General features: G+C 42.4%; 1 protein-coding gene across 1 annotated transcript; it reads left to right on the top strand.

Annotated features, from left to right (window-relative positions):
- LOC136465454 (uncharacterized) lies at positions 1–1,073 on the top strand. The gene is made up of 2 exons (XM_066464178.1): positions 1–199; positions 319–1,073. Exons 1-2 carry the CDS (start codon positions 1–3, stop codon positions 1,071–1,073), a joined length of 954 nt encoding a protein of 317 aa, XP_066320275.1.
- Positions 1,074–20,964: the final 19,891 nt, after the last annotated feature.

The following is a 20,964-nucleotide window of genomic DNA, read 5'->3' on the forward strand; positions in this document are numbered from 1 at the left end:
ATGACCGATGACCAATACAATAGTGATGGTGAAAAAAATATGATGGAGGAAGACAAGAAGAAGAAGAGTGTGGCATTCAAGGCCGACACTTCATCCTCCAAGAACAAGAGCAAGGGCAAGGCTAAGAAGGAAGAATCAAGTGATGAAGAATGCTCTCATGATGATAGTGATGATGAAGCACTAGCTTTCTTGTACGCAAGTTTGGCAAGATGATGAAGAAGAAAGGCTACGGTGCAAGGAAGAGAAGAGATCACTTTAAGAACAAGGAGTATATGAGGTTGTGCTACAAATACAAGAGCCCCGTTCATGTTGTAGCAGATTGCCCCTATAATAGTGACAATGAGGATAATGAGAAGAAGAGCAAGAAAGACAAGAAGGAGAAGAAAGAAAAGAAGATGACCTTCAAGAAGAAGAAGAAGGGTGGATGCTATGTTGTCACATGGAATAGTTGTGCCTCCACCAATGATAATTCAAGTGATGATGACAAGGCATCCAAGAAGAAGGCACTAGCAAGCATTGCTATCAACAACAAGCCTTCACTATTTGACACTCCATCATGCTTCATGGTCAAGGGCTCCAACGTAAAATATGATGAGAGTGAAAATAATAATAGTGAAAGTAAAAATGATAGTGATGATGATGAATTCTCAAATAAACAACTAATGAACATGCTAGAACAAGCCGACTCAATAATTAACAAGAAAAATAAGAAGTGCAAAGATTTGCTAAAGAAGCTTAGTGCTCTGGAGCAATCCTTTGATGAGCTCAATGCTACTCATGAGAGGCTAGTGAAAGCCCATGAGAAGCTTGGCAAAGCTCACACCAAGCTTGAAAAGGCTCACTCCTTGCTTCTTGAACTAGAAAAGGAAAGGGTTATAGTATCATGTGATGTGGGCATAATTTGTGCCATTATTGAAGATTCATTTCATGAACCTATTGTTGTTGCTCCCACTAACCTTTCTTGTAGCTCATCATCCACCACCGCTACCACTCCTACCTCTACTACTAGTTATGGTTTCACTTGTGCTGCCTCACTAATGGTTGAAAATGAGACTATCAAGAGAGGTGGATGAGCTCACTCATGCCCTAGGCAAGGCCTATGACGGTGATGCTCACTTGCTAAAGTGCTTGAGTAGCCTAAGGTTCTCTCTTAACAAAGAGGGATTGGGCTATACTCTCGAGAAAGGCAAGGCGGCCTTTGCTACTCCCAAAGCTAGCTTTGTGAAGAGCAATGGTCGGTTTTACAATAGATGCAAGCAAGTAGGGCACTTAGAGCAATCTTGCATAAAGAACAAGAACAAAATCAATGCTAATGTATCCTCAATTTGTTTTAATTCTTGTTACAAGATTACCAAGGGTGCGAATGGTGCGAAGGCTAAGTTCAACCTATTGTGGGCTCAAAGAAGAAAGTCATTTGGGTACCAAAACCTTAGTGACTAACCTTCAAGGATCCAAGTAAGTTTGGGTACCTAAAAAGAATTGATCTTCTTTTATAGGTCAATTATAAAGTCGGAGAAAGGCATTGGGTGCTTGATAGTGGGTGCACACAATACAAGATCGGTGATTCAAGAATGTTCAATTCTATCAACTCAAATTATGACAATGGGATTGATAGCATAACATTTGATGATAATGGCAAAGGTAAGGTCAAAGAGCTTGGTAAGATTGCAATATCCAATGACTTGAGCATTTCTAATGTGCTACTAGTAGAGAGCTTGAACTTCAACCTATTATCGGTAGCTCAACTTTGTGATCTTGGTTTCAAGTGCATATTTGGAGTTGATGATGTAGAGATCATAAGTGTAGATGGCTCTAACTTGATATTCAAGGGATTTAGATATGAAAATCTATACTTGTTTTATTTCAATGCTAGTAAAGCTCAATTGTCAATATGTTTGCTCACTAAGTCTAGCATGGGTTGGTTATGGCATAGAAGGCTTGGTCATGTTGGAATAAAACAACTGAACAAGTTGATTAAGCATGATCTAGTTAGCGGCTTGAAAGATGTCACATTTGAAAAGGATAAGCTTTGTAGTGCATGTCAAGCCAGAAAGCAAGTTGACAAAACACATCCTAAGAAGAGCATGATGAGTACATCTAAGTCATTTGAGTTGTTGCATATGGATTTATTTGGACCAACCACTTACACTAGCATTGGTGGAAACAAATATGGATTTGTGATTGTGGATGATTTCACTAGATACACATAGGTGCTCTTTCTTGTTGACAAGAGTGATATGTTTTCAACCCTCAAGACATTCATCAAGAGAATTCATAATGAGTTTGAAACAACCATCAAGAAAGTAAGAAGTGACAATGGAAGTAAATTCAAAAATACAAGAGTTGATGATTTGTGTGATGAATTTGGGATTAGACATCAATTCTCGGCCAAGTACACTCTACAATCAAATGGCCTAGTTGAAAGAAAGAATAGAACATTGATTGACATGGCAAGATCAATGTTGAGTGAGTATAATATGAGTCATTCATTTTAGGCTGAAGCAATCAATATGGCTTGCTACTATAGCAACCGACTCTATTGTCACCCCATGATGGAGAAGACACCATATGAGTTCTTGAATGGAAGAAAGCCCAATATTGTATATTTTTGGGTTTTTGGTTGGAAATGTTATATATTGAAGAAAGGCATAGGATTGAGCAAGTTTGAGAAGAAATGTGATGAAGGTTTCTTGCTTGGTTACTCCACTACTAGCAAGGCTTATAGGGTTTAGAATTTAGCTAGTGGTACTCTTGAGGAGGTTTATGATGTGAAATTTGATAAAACCAATGGTTCCCAAGAGGAAGATAAGAATCTAGATGATGTGAGAGGCACTCAATTGATCAATGCAATGAAGAACATGGACATTGGTGATATAAGGCATAGAGAGGTGATTGAAGTTAAAGATGACAAAGATCAAGTGCTCTCTAACTCAAATGTGCAAGTTGATACAAGTCAAGCTAATTCATCATCTCTACCAAGTGATCAATCAAATACAACCAATCAAGCGCGAGTGCTCCAATCAACCAATGTTGCAAGAGATCATCCATTGGATTCTACCATTGGTGATATCTCAAGAGGTGTACAAACAAGATCAAGATTGGCATCATTTTGCGAACACTTCTTATTTGTGTCTTCCATTGAACCTAAGAAGATAGATGAAGCTTTGTTAGATGTTGATTGAGTGAATGCTATGCATGAAGAGTTAAACAACTTCACAAGTGAAAGGATCAAGATGCCCAAGAGGGGGTGAATTGGGCTAATTCGAAATTTCTTTGCAATAATTAAATCCTACGATTAGCCCAATTAACCCCCTGTGCCTAGAAAGTGTTTCTATTGATCTACCGCACAAAAGTTTAGCAACCTATGTTCTAATTCTACTCTAGCATGACAATTCTATGAATGTAAATGACAAGAATTGAATTGCTCAAAGTAAATGCATAAAGTAAAGAGAGTAGGAGGAATGCGGCGATGTTTTGCTGAGGTATCGGAGAGTCGCCACTCCCCACTAGTCCTCGTTGGAGCACCCGTGCAAGGGTGTAGCTCACCCTTGATCCGCACAAGGATCAAGTGCTCTCTACGGGTTGATCCGCGCAATGGCGATCACCAAGAGTAACAAGCACGGACTCTCACTTGACCACGACAAGCCTAATGAGAAGGGTGGATGCACACTTTGCTACTCTTGCTTTCACTAATGAGGGCTCTCTTTGGGATTCTCAAATCTCAATCACCTCACTAGGATCTTGCTCTTTTTGGCACTCTCAAAGGTGTTTCTTAGCTGTTGAAATGAGCAAAAGTGCCCCCACACACGAATGGAGGATGTATTCATAACCATGGCTGAAAAACAAACTGTTATGTGCCTCTATAGGGTGACCGGATGCTCCGGTCATGTTGACTGGACGCTCCGGTCAGTTCTCCCCGAACTCCAGTGTTTAAGTTGTGACCGGACGCGTCCGGCCGTGATTTCCCCTCTCTAGAACCTTACTAGAGTCGACCGGATGCTGGGACTCAGCGTCCGATCACTTCACCTTTCAGCGTCCGATCGCACCAGACGATTTTACCTTGATCAAATGAATTGATCGGACTTTGCAGCCAAGCGTCCAGTCACCCCGAAAGCTAGCGTTCCGATCAGTATTTGACCCTCCATTCACTTCCAACTCTTGATCATATGTGAATGAAGTTTGCTCTAATGGATCTAAGGGCTTCTTAGGAGCTACCTAGTTCTAGATTTAGCAAGTGTGCACCACACCTAACTCACTAGACTCACCTAGGTCAAGCTACTCGTCCATACCTCCCTTAATAGTATGGCCAAAGGAAAAATAAAGTCCTAAACTACTCTAAGTGTCTCTTCAACTCCAATTGATACTTAGAACTAGTCCATCCTTAACCTTGTCGTCCATCCTTTGAAAACGAAACGATTTTCATCGTAGGGGCATGACCACCATGATAGCCCAATTGATCTCTATTACCATGACCTAACTTAATTGCCTCTACAAAACACACGTTAGTCATAGTAATCGTATATTGTCATTAATCACCGAAACCCAATTGGGGGCCTAGATGCTTTCAATCTCCCCTTTTTTGGTGATTGATGACAATACCACCTCGAGTATGTGAAAGAGTTGAGGTTTTTAACATGCTTGGTTCATATAAGCTTTTGACAATAAGAACAAAGGAGTTAGGCAAGCTTATATGACCTAAGCCAATATGATGTACTCAAAAGATATGAAATAAGCATGAGTATAAGTAATAAAGCTCATTTGCATCGGAGTAAAACGCGGAAGCAAAGCAAATGAGCATAACACTAGTGATATGACATATAAAAGATTCAAAGTAGAGAGCACATATGTCAAATATCACGATCACATAGATATCACTATCACATAAATATAGTTTGATGCATGAAAGTAAACACACACAAATGCATAATAGTGTATCACACATAAAAACCAAATGTAATAGATAAGCTAATAGATAGACTCCCCCTAAATGTATCGCTCCCCTTATGACTAACATACTCGATCTCTCTCCCCTTTTGGCGTCAAACACTAAAACCTAAGGGTTGGTCGGTGGGGCTACAAGCGGACGAGTCGAGCGCTGAGGTACGAGGAGTGAGCTAGAATTGTGTGCCATCATCATCTAATCCGGAGCTCTGAGCAGTCTAACCCTCTATAGCTGGAAGCGATGCTGAAGCGGTCTAGGGTCGGATCAGGGACTGGAGCGGCCATAGACTGTATAGGTATCATTGAAGCAGGCGGCTCTAATGATGCAATAGAAGAAGGGAGCATCTCTGTAGTCCCAGTAATAGGTGCAACTATAGAAGGACCTAGGACATATAAATATGGCGGAGTAGGCTACCCTTATCATCTCACTGAAAGTCGCTCCAAGGCTCCTAGAGACTGAGGTATCTAGCACTAGCAGCGAGGAAGTCTGAGCCGGTGTGAAGCCCGTCTAAAGAGGTGTGAACTGCGGGGCTATCACTGGCGAGGCAAACCACTGGGACACCTGCTCTGTAGGTGAAGCAAACTGTGCTGGTGGCTGTCTCTAACTCTAAAGCCCACTAGGCTGTAATGCTAGAGTCATATAAGTGGTGGTAGGCTAGCCAATCTGGGGTGAAGGCTATGGCGGTGGAGCCCCAATGGCTAACACAACATGCTGCATAAACCCAAGTAGATGCTGTTGCATGAGAAGCTGCTGCTGATGCATGGCATGCTGCTGCTGCTGTATAGCCTGCTGCTGCTGCTAGATCGCCTGCTGTTGTCGTTGGAACTCATCTTACCAAGTCTGAAACTATGAGAAAGTAGCAGTGGTCTCCTATGCCTAGCGAGCCTGATCCTGTCTCATCCGCTCAAGGATGGCAAGTAGAGTGGGGTCTGTCTGCGGTGTAGGTGGAGCTGAACTATAGCTACTGAACTCATGGTCATGTCGTCGTGGAGGCATCTGAGGAATATCACGGTAGTCCTCATCTGAGCTATTGCTAGGGTCGCTCTCAACCATCCCCTCCTGCTGAGCATCAAGCTGCTTCTCCTCTATAGCTGCTATACCCCTAATGGTCTCATCCTGCTGAGCTGCAGTCTTTGGCACCTCTAGACATCGGCTCAGCTGGCTGGGTGTCCTCACCGCACTATGACGGATCATCTGAGTCATGTTGTGTGCAGGGAACTCTATAGTAGCACCACTATACTCTGCCAACATCTTAGGTGGCCTCATAGTAACTACCCTATAGATCAGGAATGTAATCCAATGAGCATATGGCAGCTGCCTGTGACCCCTAAACCCCTCTGCAATAGTATTCTCCATCTCTAATAGAAAGATATCCCAAATGTCAAACACTGTCTGCTGCATCAGAGAGTTCAATAACCATAACTGTATGCGAGTCAAGCCCTCACAATACCCCATCCTCAGAAGTAGTGTCCTCCTCATAATAGCATCTAGCACTCTAGCTATAGGAGTGAGATCACTGGGTGTCCTGCTCGATTCCTCGCCGAATGGCTCTATAAAGCAATGGTAGACTAGATCTATAGAGGGCACAAGATCGCCATGAGGGCGTCTGGGAGGCGCTGTCTGTCCATAGCAAACCTCATGTAGCCGGATGGGCTACTCCTGAAGTTTGAGTATCTCTCTGACCCTAGTGCTCATCAGCCTATAATCTCTGCCTCTGAAAGCAAAGTGAATGAAACTGTGCTACGGGTCAATCCAAAGTGTAGCATAGAACTGACGGACCCAAGATGAAATACATAGGTCTGTCCGTCCAAGTAAATCTGTCAGCCCTAGTAGGTAAGATAGGTAAGGACGAATATGCTCTCCAGCTACTGCTACAATGGTCTCAATGTTGCACACCCTCTGAGATCTAAATACTACCCCACTGTTAAGATATGCATTATAAAAATCTTTCTATAGAGGTGTGTAGAAACCCTCTAAAGCATGCTCATCTCTCCTCGATGGGAACCACTACTCAAAGTCCACAAATCTGAGCTGCTGAACCTGCTTGGCCATGGCGGCCCTCAAATCCAAGTGAGTCACTGGAGGCAGACCCTATGGTCTAGGCGGTGGACGTGAACCCCTCTGCCGTGTCTCTGACCTCGGTGTGACTGGAGCATGGGTACAACCAAAGCGGCAAAGCTGTGGCTGAGGTGCCTGCTCTATCTCCTCGGCCTGCTCTCCCTCCTGAGTCTACTCTGCTGGCTATGGCTACTGCTGAGGCTCTCCCTAAGACTAACTCTCATCAATAGCAACACGCCGTCCTCCAACCATGAGAGTCCCAGCTAGACCACCATGACGGTGCTCAACCTGCTCAAGTGCAGCCCTCATAGATGGAGAAAGCTGATCTGCAATAACAACACCACTCCGAGCACCTCCTCTCTCTGTGCGCTCTATGGCCTCTACGGCCTCTATAACTATGGCTGCTCTTGTTGTATCTGCATCAGGGTACTTGCACTTCCTCGTTACTAGCTTCTTTATTGCCTTGCCTTTTGCATCTGTAGGCTGGTGAGGTAGGGGCCTCGGATCCTCATCACCGGGACCTCCTCCGACATTCTTGACACGAGCCATCTGAAGAAGCTGAAAAGAATCAACTGCTAACTATCACTTCTGAGGCTTGGCCTCGATCTGTACTCGCGAGCTTGGCCCCGAGTTGACTGACAACTGCCACAGTAACCTCAGAAACACCGACTCACTGAACGTTAGAGTAGATCGAATATATGAATAATTACTATATATCTAGGGATACAAAACCCTAAGAAGCAAGCAATTAGATACGAACTTGGAAATGAGGGCTTGCTACCTAACGAACCGGTGAATCGACAAGAAAAGGAACGAAACTAGGAACCACCAAGTTGACACTGTGAAGGTAGGGTTCCGGCGAGGCAATGTGTCGTAAGTCGGTGGTGCACTACGGTGAAGATGCTCAGTGAGCAGTGACTAGGGCACCGGTGAGGTTCTTAAGGCGGCACTGGCGTTAGGGCACGAAAGCAGAGGACATAGCGGCGACGCTGGGGGCGGTGCTAGTGAGGCAGTGTTGGCTCGGTGCGAGCACGCTGCGGCAGCACGGCGTATGGGGCGTACGGCGACGCGTGAATGGGGCGTGACGGCATGGCTGTGGCATGGGCAACGGCGCTGGAGCAGGTGGCGTGGGTAGGAACAGCAGCGCAGTTAGCGGGTGTAGGGCAGCGTGGTGAGCTGTGGAGGCACAGCTAGGGCCCACGGCGTGGTGGCTCAGGTATGGCAAAGTCGGCGTGGTAGATTAGATTAAACACGACACGACACTCTGGTTATATGGGTCCCCCGATGGAATAGATAAGGAAACAAAGAAGAAACCGGATCTCGTACGTTTTCTACTGACCTGACGCTCCGGTGGTAGCGACCGAACGCTGCCACCCAGCGTCCGGTTGATTCCAGAGAGGTCCAAAACTCCTAAAATTGTGACCGGATGCGTCCGATCACCACTGACCGGACATCGGCAGAGTCTGGTCGATCCTAACTTCGTCTTCTTCGCTTGATCGGATGCTGGATCGCCATCTGACCAGACGCTGTGAAAGCACTATTTCAGTGTCCGGTCACTCCTTCCCAGCAGCAGTTCACCTCCTATGAACTGACCGGACACTGGACTTCAGAATCCGGTGCAGCGTTCGGTCACTCTTTTTCCAGCAAATCTTCAAAGTCATTCGTGCTGCCTGTTCCCAATCAAGTCCCAACTCCAATAAGATCCAAATAAACACCAATTGAGACTAATGTGAGTGACCTCTCTCAAACCCTCAAAATTTTCAAAATATTTTGCCTTAGGCTATAATTTTTTTAAGAAAATAGGCAATAAGAGGGCAATTGAAGATAAATGACAAAGCAACATTCATGCATATGCAATGCAATACTTGAAAGTAAAACTAGTTGCTTGTCAAGTTTGATTCAAGGTTAAGCTTCTTCACTCGCTTTACGGCGGTTATCTTAACCATGTTAGACAAGCCCTATATGCATTACCAAAGATTAAACATGTTGTATATTATAATGCAATGCAAGGGACAACACAAGCTCATTTTTTAGTGAAGTTGCTAAAATCAAGCACATTGAGCTCATTCCGCAATCGACAAAAAGTCGCCTCATCTAGCGGTTTAGTGAAGATATCCGCCAATTGATCCTTGGTCCTTACACCTTCTAATGCAATATCATTATTTGCAATATGATCTCTAAGAAAGTGATGACGGATATCTATGTGCTTGGTGCGAGAGTGTTGAACTGGATTATTTATAAGTTTTACCGCACTTTTATTATCGCACAAAAGAGGTACTTTTCTAGAACTACACCATAGTCAAGCAAAGTTTGTTTCATGTAAAGTATTTGTACACAACAAGCACCCGCGGCAATGTATTTCGCTTCGGTGGTGGACAAAGCCACACTATTTTGTTTCTTGGAGGACCAAGACACAAGTGATCTACCAAGCAAATGGCACCCTTCGGATGTGCTTTTTCTATCCACTTTGCAACTAGCATAATCCGAATTGGAATAGCCAACTAATTCAAATATAGCTCCTTTGAGATACCAAAGGCCAATGCTTGGTGTGTGCTTAAGATACCTAAGGATTCTTTTAACGGTAATCAAATGAGTTTCTTTAGGATTAGCTTGAAATCTAGCACACATACACACACTAAACATGATGTCGGGCCTAGATGCGGTTAAATATAACAAGCTACCAATCATGTAGCAGTAGAGAGTTTGATCAACCGTGTTACCTCCCTCATCTAGGTCGAGATATCCATTAGTTGGCATTGGTGTTTTGATTGGCTTACATTCATCCATCTTGAATCTCTTGAGAAGATCATTTGTATATTTCTTTTGAGAGATAAAAATCCCTTCTCTCATTTCCTTGAATTAAAAACCAAGAAAGAATATAAGCTCTCCAATCATTTACATCTCGAACTCTTTTGACATCAATTCACCAAACTCTTTGCAAGAATCTTCATTTGATGATCTAAAGATGATATCATCAACATACACTTGACAAATGAAGATATGCCCATCAAGCTTCTTGGTAAATAGTGTGGTGTCGACCTTCCCAATGGTGAAGCCCTTCTCAATGAGGATCCCGAAGGCGCTCATACCAAGCTCTTGGGGCTTGCTTAAGCCCTTATAACTCCTTGGACAACCTATAAATATGATTAGGATATCTAGGGTCTTCAAACTCGGGAGGTTGATCAACATAGACTAGTTCATTAATAAAGCCATTTAAAAATGCACTTTTTACATCCATTTGATATAGTTTCATGTCATGATGTGATGCATATGCAAGGAGGATACGAATGGCTTCTAGTCTTGCAACCAGTGCAAAGGTCTCTCTAAAATCCAAACCTTCAACTTGAGAGAACCCCTTTGTAACTAGTCTTACCTTGTTCGTCACAACTACGCCTTGATCATCTTGCTTGTTGCGGAACACCCACTTTATTTCAATGACTCTTGCACCTTTTGGTCGCTCTTCAAGAGTCCAAACTTCATTGCGGGTGAAGTTGTTCAACTCTTCATGCATGGCATTTATCCAATCTGGATCTTGAAGAGCTTCTTCTACCTTGGTAGGCTCAAAACAAGAGATAAAAGAGTGATGTACAATAAATAAAGTAAGTTTTTGTGAGTGAGTCATTACACCCTTTGATAGACTCTCTACGATGAGATCTTGTGGATGATCTTGTAGCAGAGGTGTGTTTCTTCTATTGACCACTTGAGGAGGGGGTTGTGGAGCATCAACATCTTGCGCTTGTACCACCATTTGATCATGAGAGACATGAGTGCCTTCATTTTTTACTCTCCCATCTTTATCACCATCTTGTGGCACATTCGATGAAGAAGGTGAATCAATTACTTGTACATCATCTTCATAATCTTTAGGCTTGATATCTCCAACCGGAATGTTCTTCATAGCCTCCCTCAATAGTTCATCACCTACATCATCAAGATTCTCATGTGCTCCTTGGAAGCCGTTAGATTCATCAAATTCCACATCATATGTTTCTTCAACCAAGCCGGTGGCATGATTAAATACTCTATATGCTTTGGACTTTGATGAGTAACCAACAAGAAAACCAATATCACAACATCTTTGAAACTTCCCTAGGTGTTATCGCTTCTTGTAGATGTAGCATTTGTAACCAAACACCCTAAAGAAAGAGACGGCTGGCTTCTTCCCATTGAGCAACTCATAAGGTGTCTTGCCAAGAAACTTTTGAAGGAATAGGCGGTTTGATGCATAGCATGCAGTGTTGATAGCTTCCGCCCATAGAGCTTCGGGGGTGTTGTACTCATCTAGCATTGTTCTTGCAAGAGTGATCAATGTCCAGTTCTTTCTCTGAACTACACCATTTTGTTAAGGAGTATATGTTGCGGAGACCTCGTGCTTGATCCTAACTTCATCACAATAGGCTTCTATGTTTGTGTTGTCAAATTCCTTCCCATTGTCACTTCTAATCTTCTTGAGCTTCCCTTCAAATTTATTTTGTGCTCTCTTGGCAAACTTCTTGAAGCAAGATGCAACTTCGGATTTGTCATGAAGGAAGAATACCCATGTGTATCTTGAATAGTCATCAATAATCACAAGAAATAAAGATTTTCTCCCAAACTCTTGTATGTTGTTGGTCCAAATAAGTCTATGTGAAGGAGTTCTAGCACTCTTGTGGTTGACATGAAAGCTTTTGTTGGATGAGTATTTGCAACTTGCTTGCTGACTTAACATGCACTACAAAGCTTGTCCTTCTCGAACTTCACATCCTTCAACCCTCTCACCAAATTATTCTTCATTAGCTTCTTGAGTGAGCTCATCCCAACATGAGCAAGTCTTCTATGCCATAGCCACCCAAGTGTTGTTTTGGTGAATAGGCATGTCTTCAAGTTAGCATCTTCAGAGGTGAAATCCACTAGATATAGGTTGTTGTATCTAAATCCCTTGAATATCACTTTATCATCATCCTTTTTAGATACAACAACTTCCTTCTTGGTAAACAAGCATTGGAAGCCAAGATCACACAATTGTTCAATGGATAGCAAGTTGAAGCTCAATGAAGTAACATATAGCACATTTGAGATAGAATGATCATTTGATATTGCCACTTTGCCCAATCCTTTAACCTTGCCCTTTGAATTATCTCCAAATGTGATTCTTTCTTGTCCATCTACTTCTTCATCTAGTGAGGTGAACATACGAGGATCACCGATCATATATTGTGTGCAACCACTATCGATAACCCAATGACTTCCACCGGTCTTGTAGTTCACCTACACACAAGAGATCAAGCTTTAGGAATCCAAACTTGTTGAGGGCCCTTCACCTTCTCAACAAGTGACTTTGCAACCCAAATTTTCTTAGGCCTATTCTTGTTTGGAGGTCCAAAGAACATGACTTTCATCTTCCCACTAGAATCCTTTCTAAGCATGTAATCAGCATTGAAGGAAAAAGGTCTATCATGCTTGGGCAAGGGTTGTGGTGGTGGAGTTTTAATGGAGACGGGGATCCCGATCTTCCGTCAGGTTCAAGATAAACAACGATTTGTTCGGAGAGCGACACACCGATCCGACTTCAGATCATAAAGACCCAAACCCTACAACCTTAGCACCACATCTCCTCTGGTTATCAACCGTGTCACAATCCGGTTGACCTCGCCAAGAAGGCTAATCCCTGCTACGAATCAAAGAACACAAGCAAGAACAAGATAAAAAGCAACTCAATTAAAGTGACACTTGCAGATGAATGATTAGCACTCGAAGTTGGGGGTAATCAGAGCTTCAGGTATACCGTCAAGTTCGCATCTTACCCTTAGTTCAAGTGTTTTTGCTTTTATCCCATAGTCCAATGCCATATTTGTTTTCTATCCTATAACCATCCGCGCCATAGCCTTTGCATGATTCAGTTCCAGAGTCCGCTTTGTTGAGTTTTTGTCCTAGGTCAAAGTCTTGTTGCTGGTTTAGATTGTGTTCTTTTCTAGTTTGTGTTGATACCTCCACCCGCTGCTATTGCGTATCACCATCGGTTTGCATCTTGTGTCTACTAAATCCCTGATTCGAGCAGCTTCCTTAAAACAGTCATAACTTTTGCATCCGAACTCGAAACGGGGAAAATTTTATATCTACGGAGAACGCCAGAAAATTTTAGATCTATTTCATCCTAGCATGGCTGGGTTCGTAAAAATTAGATTTGCGAAATTCGATTAGTAAAATTGAGTTTTTGGGCCCAAAATTTTGGTATGCTTTTTAGAGCACAGTCCTAATTTTCTATAGGCCACATCTTTTATTCAATTGAGCTCAAATTTTTTGTGGTTTATTCTCGTGTGCTCCTTGCTGAGAAAAAAATATCAAAAGAGCAAAAGCAAGAAAAAAAGATTGGACAAAAAAATAAAAGAAAAAAATTGTAAAAGAGAATAGAAGATATTGAAAAGGAGCACATAAGGAACACTCAATAGCTCTATTGTTTGTGGTATCTTTTGCCTTGTTCATATCCGTTGTTACCTTTAATACTTGTTTTCTTTCATCCTTGTTTCCTCTCTTGTTTATCACAACTGGTGATAGAAACACGTATAGGCCAGCAACTAGGACAAGTGCTCTGGATATTTATTCAATATTGCTGTCTGTCACTGACTTGTGTGCCACATATATATATTTGTTCTTTTTCGTGCCTCCCAAGCTCCGCATATACTTCAGATCAGTACAGAAAAAGACCCTTGCAATCTTGGTACCACTGCCTCACAGGTATCACGAACCAACCACCGGTTGTACCGCCACTGCTTGCGTTGGTAAGAACTTTGTAAGAGCTTGGTAAGACACTTCCACTTGTTGTGAAAAGTGACACCACTGCAACCACGTAGTCATTTGGTAGGGATAACTTTCACCGTTTGTTCCTTGTTTTTGTGTTTACAATGACAGGTTGTTCGTATCCACCGACTTATGATGGTATAGGTGCTGATGAGTACATGGAGTGGGAAATTGCCATCGACAACATATTTGCTACTCGCTTTATGTGTCCAAGGAGGAAGGTAAAAAATGCAGCTAGTGTTTTGCGACATTCTGCTTTATCTTGGTGGGAGTCTTTAGATCCTTCTGATAAACCTCAAACTTAGAATGATATGAAACTTCTTATGCGAGAAACCTTTGTTAATCCACCTCCTGTTTTGATTTCATATGATGAGGTGCACCATTTGGAGGAAGAATCTGTTGTTATTCCTCTTGCTATGACTAACCTTCTGCAGGATAATATCCATAAGCGAGAGGATGATATGGAAGAAAATGAGGAGCTCACAACCTTATATGCAAATTCAGAACCATCACTTCACAATGCACCTATTACTCCTGCTGAGAATACAGGTAATGCCCATGGTGCTACACTCACGGAAGGTGAAAATTGTCTTAATGTACTAAATTTTTCCACAAACCATGCTATCATAGAGCAATTGTTAGTGGAACCCTCTCTTGATTTATCTTTGTCCCGTGATAATTTGCTTGATGTTCCTTATGATAAAGATGAATTAGTTGATGATGCTTCAGTTTTCCATGTTTTGGAACCAATTACTTATGCTGAACATAAACGTTTGCTTCCCATTGCTACCGAAAAAAAGAAAAGAAATTATTGTATTCTTTAAATACTTTGGGTTATATTGAGTTTGATACTTTATATGCTCTTAGTAGTTTAGAAGAGAAACTTAAATGTGTTGAATTGCCATGGTTGTCTACTTGTACATATCATTTTATTGGAAAATATAATTGTAAAGGAGAGTATATGGTGCATCGTGTCTATATTTGTTCAACTCTGAAATCTCCTAATATTGCGCAAAAGTATGATCAACCAAAGGACTCCAATTGCTATAATCTTGTCATGTTGAGTTTCCCTAGTTTTGTTATAAAGAAACATGTTAAATTTCAAGAAGGGGAGCAATGTTGGCTACTACCAACAACGTTTCCTTCAGCTAATCCCAAACCGAGGACGGTTTGTTGTCAAGAAGGGGAGGATGATGAGGACATGGCACCTTCAGATACGAACAATGATTATAAGGTGCGCTCGTTCCTACATTTGCATAGTGACTTTGGTTATAATTCACTTGGGTCCATATATACATGTCACTATTTGATTGTAGGTTCAAATGTGTTTCTTAATGGAAGTTCATCAAAGTTGAACTTTTGGTTCGTCGGCAGCCCGACAGTGCCTCGTTGGGAAGGCCATAACTTATCCATCCGGAGTGCGATCGAGGTCAATGAGCACTTGATGGAAAGCTTGTTTGATAAGCTTTCAAATAGATCTGGTCCCATCTCAATATCATGTCGGCAAGGCCTTCAAATCACCAATATATTCTGTCGCTATTTTTGGCGGGAGCTACACTGTCGTCATGGGCTTGTTAGACATCCTTGGGACCCAGGCCCAAGTTGGAGCACACCCCAAGGTCTTGGAGAACCCACCAAGAAAGCCCTTGGACATCCTCCTCCTTGGCCACCACCTTAGGAGGCCAGCAAGGACGTCCAAGCCAAGCCAGAGGCCCAGTCCAATCCGAGTTCGAGTCTGCCTCGGCTGTCAGGACTAGTCTGCAATAAAATGGACGCCCAGGACGCATCCGAACTCCATTTTCGATGATCCACATATGGATGGAAAGATAATTTGATAAGGAAGTCAATCCAAGTGGTTTGATGTCAAAACCTCTTCAGAATAAATAGGAATAGTCGAAACAAGTCAGTGTCCAGAATCTGCCAGGGTGCTGCGACACCTACTTTTGGTCCGTTGGACCGTGTATCATGTTTGGGCCCATTAGGAGGTGCGTCCAGGGTAGGCGACGACCCTAAGACCTTTATAATCATACGCTGCCATTGTCATTAGGTTTTGGGTTTTGCTTGGATTATTCTGTCAAGAAACAGTTTCGCCGTTCTTCGGTTTGTGAGACCCCAACTCGTGAGATTAATCATTCATCTGCAATTCGGTTGCTTTCTTTCTCATTCTTGCTTGTGTTCTTCGTTGCGCAGGCAGGGATTAGCCTTCTTGGTGAGGTCAACCTAGTCCGTGACTTGGTTGATAACCAGAGGAGCTATGGTGCTAAGATTGCAGGGTTCGATCTTTCGATCTGAAGCCAGATCGGTGTGTCATTCTCCGCCACAATGATAGTTACCATCACCTGACGGAAGATCGGGATCCCCATTCCCATCAAGCTTTCAATCAAGTGCTCATTGACCTCGATCGCACTCTGGATGGATGAGTTATGGCCTTCCCAATGAGGCACTGTCGGGCTGCCGACGAACCAAAAGTTCAACTTTGATGAACTTCCATTATGAAACATATTTGAACCTACAATCAAATAGTGACATGTACATGTGGAACCAAGTGAATTATAACCAAAGTCACTATGCAAATGTAGGAACGAGTGCACCTTATAATCATTGTTCATATCCGAAGGTGCAATGTCCTCATCAAGTTTGGCACTCATGGGCAAGGGCGGCCTTCTTGTCCACACTCAAAACATCTCTTTGGCTTTTGCTTTGACTTGTGTTGTTGTTGAGCTTGAACCTTCTTCTCTTGTTTTGCCAAGTACCCAATGCCACTTCTATCCATCTTCATGACAGTGTTCATTAGTAGCTCACTTTGAAGATGCTTGCCTCTTGTGAACTTGCTCAATCCAATCTTGAGATGCTCTTTCTCCAACTTGAGCTTCTTGTTCTCTTCCTTGAGAGCATCATTATTTTTCTCTTCCTTGAGCTTCTTGTTCTCTTCTTTGAGCTTCTCATTCTCAAGAGTCAAATTACTATCATGATCAAGAGTTTCTAGCATAATAGTGTTGTGGCTTTTGATCTCTTCAAGATCTTTCTTGAGCTTTTCATTATCATTCTTGAGCTTGACAAACTCATCATAATCATTGGCCTCAACCACTTGCTTGCCCTTGCTACTAGAACTTTGCTCAATGCTCTCAATGATCAAATCATCACATGATGTAGCTATATCAATCTTAACAACATTATTAGTAGCATCATGTGGCTCATTGGATAGAAATTCTTGAGCAATGACAAGATTATCATGATTAATCTTAAGAGTAGTATATTCTTCTTTTAGCTTGTTGTGGTTAGTGATGAGCTCATTATGTATCCTCTCAAGTTTATCATGTTTATCTTTAAGCTCTTTCTTAGAAGATTTGAGCTCCTTGAGTTTGGATGATATAGCATCATTTGCTTCTCTAAGCTCAACACTAGCCTTTTCGGCTACATCACATTTAGCTAAAAGAGAATCATTCTTAGCTTCTAGTTTTTCATTTTTAGCTCTACTCTTTCTAATGATCTTAGTGTATTGATTTAGCAATTTAATAAGATCATCATAAGAAGGTGATTCATATTCATCATCATCACTATCGCTATCATCATTGCTAGCATGTTCATCACCACTACTATCATCATTTGATACCTTGCGATCACCCTTGGCCATAAGGCATAGGTGTGTAGAGGATGATGGTGGTGGTGGCCGTGAAGATGATGAAGAGTCAATAACAATGGCGGCCACCTTCTCATTGTCACTATCATCATCAGATGAGCCACTAGATGAATCAATGTCCGTGAGCCAATCACCGACGATGTATGCCTTTCCACTTTTCTTTTTCTTGTGGAAGTCCTTCTTCTTGCCATCTCTCTTCTTGTATGGCTTGTTTTTCTTCTTCTCATCTTCTTCTTCATTGCTTGAGTCATCTTTCTTGCCCTTGTACTTGTTCTTGTACTTGTCTTTCTTGGGCTTTGTGCATTGATGTGCTAGATGACCAAGTTCTCTACAATTATAGCAATCCATCTCCGAGATTGGCTTCCTTCTAGAGCTTGTGAAGAACTTCTTCTTCATGCCATCGAACTTGATGCCACTCTTGTTGAGCTTCTTTAGCATATTGGCAGTTCTTTTCACCATGAGAGCAAGGCTTGCATCATCAACTTCATCATCACTTGAGCTCTCATACTCAAGCCTCGCTTTGCCCTTCTCTTGGCTAGCTTTGAATGCTAAGTCCTTTTCTTTCTTCTTAGTGGAGGATGAGCCATCTTGTGGTGTGATGTGCATGTACATCTCATGAGCATTGATCTTTCCCAAGATTTGTGTCGGTGTAGCGGTAGAAAGATCACCTTGATGAAGCACGGTCACAATATGCCCATATTTGTCAATGGGGAGGACACTCAAAATCTTTCTTACAACATCGGATGGTTGCATTTGAGTGAGTCCAAGCCCATTGGCTTCCTCTACAAGAACATTCAAGTGTGAGTACATTTCATTAGCACATTCTTTAGGAAGCATCTCAAAAGAGTTAAGCTTTTTCATGATAAGATGATAGCGTTCCTCACGCTCACTCTTTGTACCCTCATGGAGCGCACAAATGTCCGACCATAGTGCATGGGTGTCTTTGTGGTTCCTCACCCGGTTGAACACATCTTTGCAAAGGCCTCTAAAGATGGTGTTTTGAGCCTTTGCATTCCATTTTTTTATAATTCACCTCATCGCCTTGTAGGTGTGTAGCATCTCAAGGTTTTTGGAAGCCTTGTGAGGCGGCTCTAAGTATTCCAACATCTAGAGCTTCTACATATGCCTCCATGTGGACTTTCCAATATGATAAATCATCCCCCTCAAAGATAGGAGGAGGTCTATCTCTGTGAGACATCTTTCTTTAGGCAGTTAAGCCTAAAAACATGAGCACGAGGCTTTGATACCAATTGAAAGGATCAAGATGCCCAAGAGGGGGGGTGAATTGGGCTAATTCAAAATTTCTTTGCAATAATTAAATCCTACGGTTAGCCCAATTAACCCCTTGTGCCTAGAAAGTGTTTCTATTGACAAACCACACAAAAGTTTAGCAACCTATGTTCCAATTCTACTCTAGCATGGCAATTCTATGAATGTAAATGATAAGAACTGAATTGCTCAAAGTAAATGCATAAAATAAAGAGAGAAGGAGGAACGCGGTGATGCTTTGCCGAGGTATCAGAGAGTCGCCACTCCCCACTAGTCCTCGTTGGAGCACCCGCACAAGGGTGTAGCTCCCCCTTGATCCGCATAAGGATCAAGTGCTCTCTACGAGTTGATTCTTTGACACTCTATCGCGGTGAATCACCCACAACCGCTCACAACTTGAGTTGGGTCATCCACAAGCTCCGCCGGATGATCACCAAACTCCCAATCACCACCAAGCCGTCTAGGTGATGACGATCACCAAGAGTAACAAGCACGAACTCTCACTTGACCACGACAAGCCTAATGAGAAGGGTGGATGCACACTTTGCTACTCTTGCTTGCACTAATGAGGGCTCTCTTTGGGATTCTTAAATCTCAATCACCTCACTAGGACCTTGCTCTTCTTAGCACTCTCAAAGGTGTTTCTCAGCTATTGGAATGAGTAAAAGTACCCCCACATACGAATGGAGGAAGTATTTATAACCATGGCTGAAAAATGAACTGTTATGTGCCTCTACCGGGTGACCGGACGCTCCGATCAATTCTTCCCGAACTCTAGTGTTTAAGTTGTGACCAGACGCTGGACAATGTCCGGTCGACACTGACCAGACATGTCCGGTCATGATTTTCCCTCTCTGGAACCTTACTGGAGTCGACCGGACGCTGGGACTCAGCGTCCGATCACTTCACCTCTCAGCGTCCGGTCGCACCAGACGATTTTACCTTGATCAAATGAACAGACCGGACTTTGCGCCAGCGTCCAGTCACCCTGAAGCCAGCGTCCAATCAGTATTTGACCCTCCATTCACTTCCAACTCTCGATCATATGTGAATGAAGTTTGCTCCAATAGATCTAAGGGCTTCTTAGGAGCTACCTAGTGCTAGATTTAGCAAGTGTGCACCACACCTAACTCACTAGACTCACCTAGGTCAAGCTACTCATCCATACCCCCCTTAATAGTATGGCCAAAGGAAAAACAATGTCCTAAACTACTCTAAGTGTCTCTTCAACTCCAATCGACACTTAGAACTAGTCCATCCTTAACCTTGTCGTCCATCCTTTGAAAACCAAAATGATTTCCATCGTAGGGGCATGATCACCATGATAGCCCAATCGATCTCCATTACCATAACCTAACTTAATTGCCTCTGCAAAACACACGTTAGTCATAGTAATCATGTATTGCCATTAATCACCGAAACTCAACTATGAGCCTAGATGCTTTCAACAAGAAATCAAGTATAGGAGTTAGTTGAGAGGCCTAAGGATCATAATGTGATAGGAACCAAATGAGTCTTTCACAAGAAGCAAGATCAAGTTAGGATAGTTGTAAGGAATAAAGCAAGATTAGTGGCTCAAGGTTACACTCAAGTTGAAGGTCTTGACTTTGGAGAGACATATGCCCCTATTGCAAGATTGGAAGCAATTAGGATCTTGTTAGCCTATGCTTATGCACACAACATCAAGTTATACCAAATGGATGTGAAGAGTGTATTTCTCAATGGGTATATCAATGAGCTTGTGTATGTTGAGCAACCTCCCAATTTTGAAGATGATAAGAAGCCCAACCATGTTTACAAGCTAAGAAAGGCATTGTATGGTTTGAAGCAAGCACCTAGAGCATGGTATGAGAGATTGAGAGATTCCTTGCTCTCTAAAGGGTTCAAGATGGGTAAGGTTGACACCACTCTCTTCACCAAGAAGCTATGCAATGACTTGTTTGTATTACAAATCTATGTTGATGACATTATTTTTGGATCAACCAATCAAGATTTTTACGAGGAGTTTAGAAAGATGATGACAAGTGAATTTGAGATATCCATGATTGGAGAGCTTAGTTACTTCCTTGGTCTACCAATCAAGCAATTAAAGAGTGGCACATTTGTGAGTCAAGGCAAGTACATCAAAGACATGCTCAAGAAGTTTGGCATGGATGATGCTAAAGTAATTAGTACACAAATGGGGATAAATGGAAGCTTGGATAGTGATGCTAGTGGGAACATGGTGGATCAAAAGATATATCGGTCTATGATTGGAAGCCTAATCTATGTGACCGCA

The sequence above is a fragment of the Miscanthus floridulus genome, chromosome 7 (genome assembly GCF_019320115.1).
Source record: "Miscanthus floridulus cultivar M001 chromosome 7, ASM1932011v1, whole genome shotgun sequence".
Lineage (NCBI taxonomy): Eukaryota > Viridiplantae > Streptophyta > Magnoliopsida > Poales > Poaceae > Miscanthus > Miscanthus floridulus.

Excerpts from the sequence above, each read along its gene's own strand:
- LOC136465454 (XM_066464178.1), top strand. The coding sequence starts at position 1 with ATGACCGATGACCAATACAATAGTGATGGTGAAAAAAATATGATGGAG. Across the intron at positions 200-318 it reads ACTAGCTTTCTTGTACGCAA|ATTGCCCCTATAATAGTGAC; the intron begins GTTTGGCAAGAT and ends ATGTTGTAGCAG.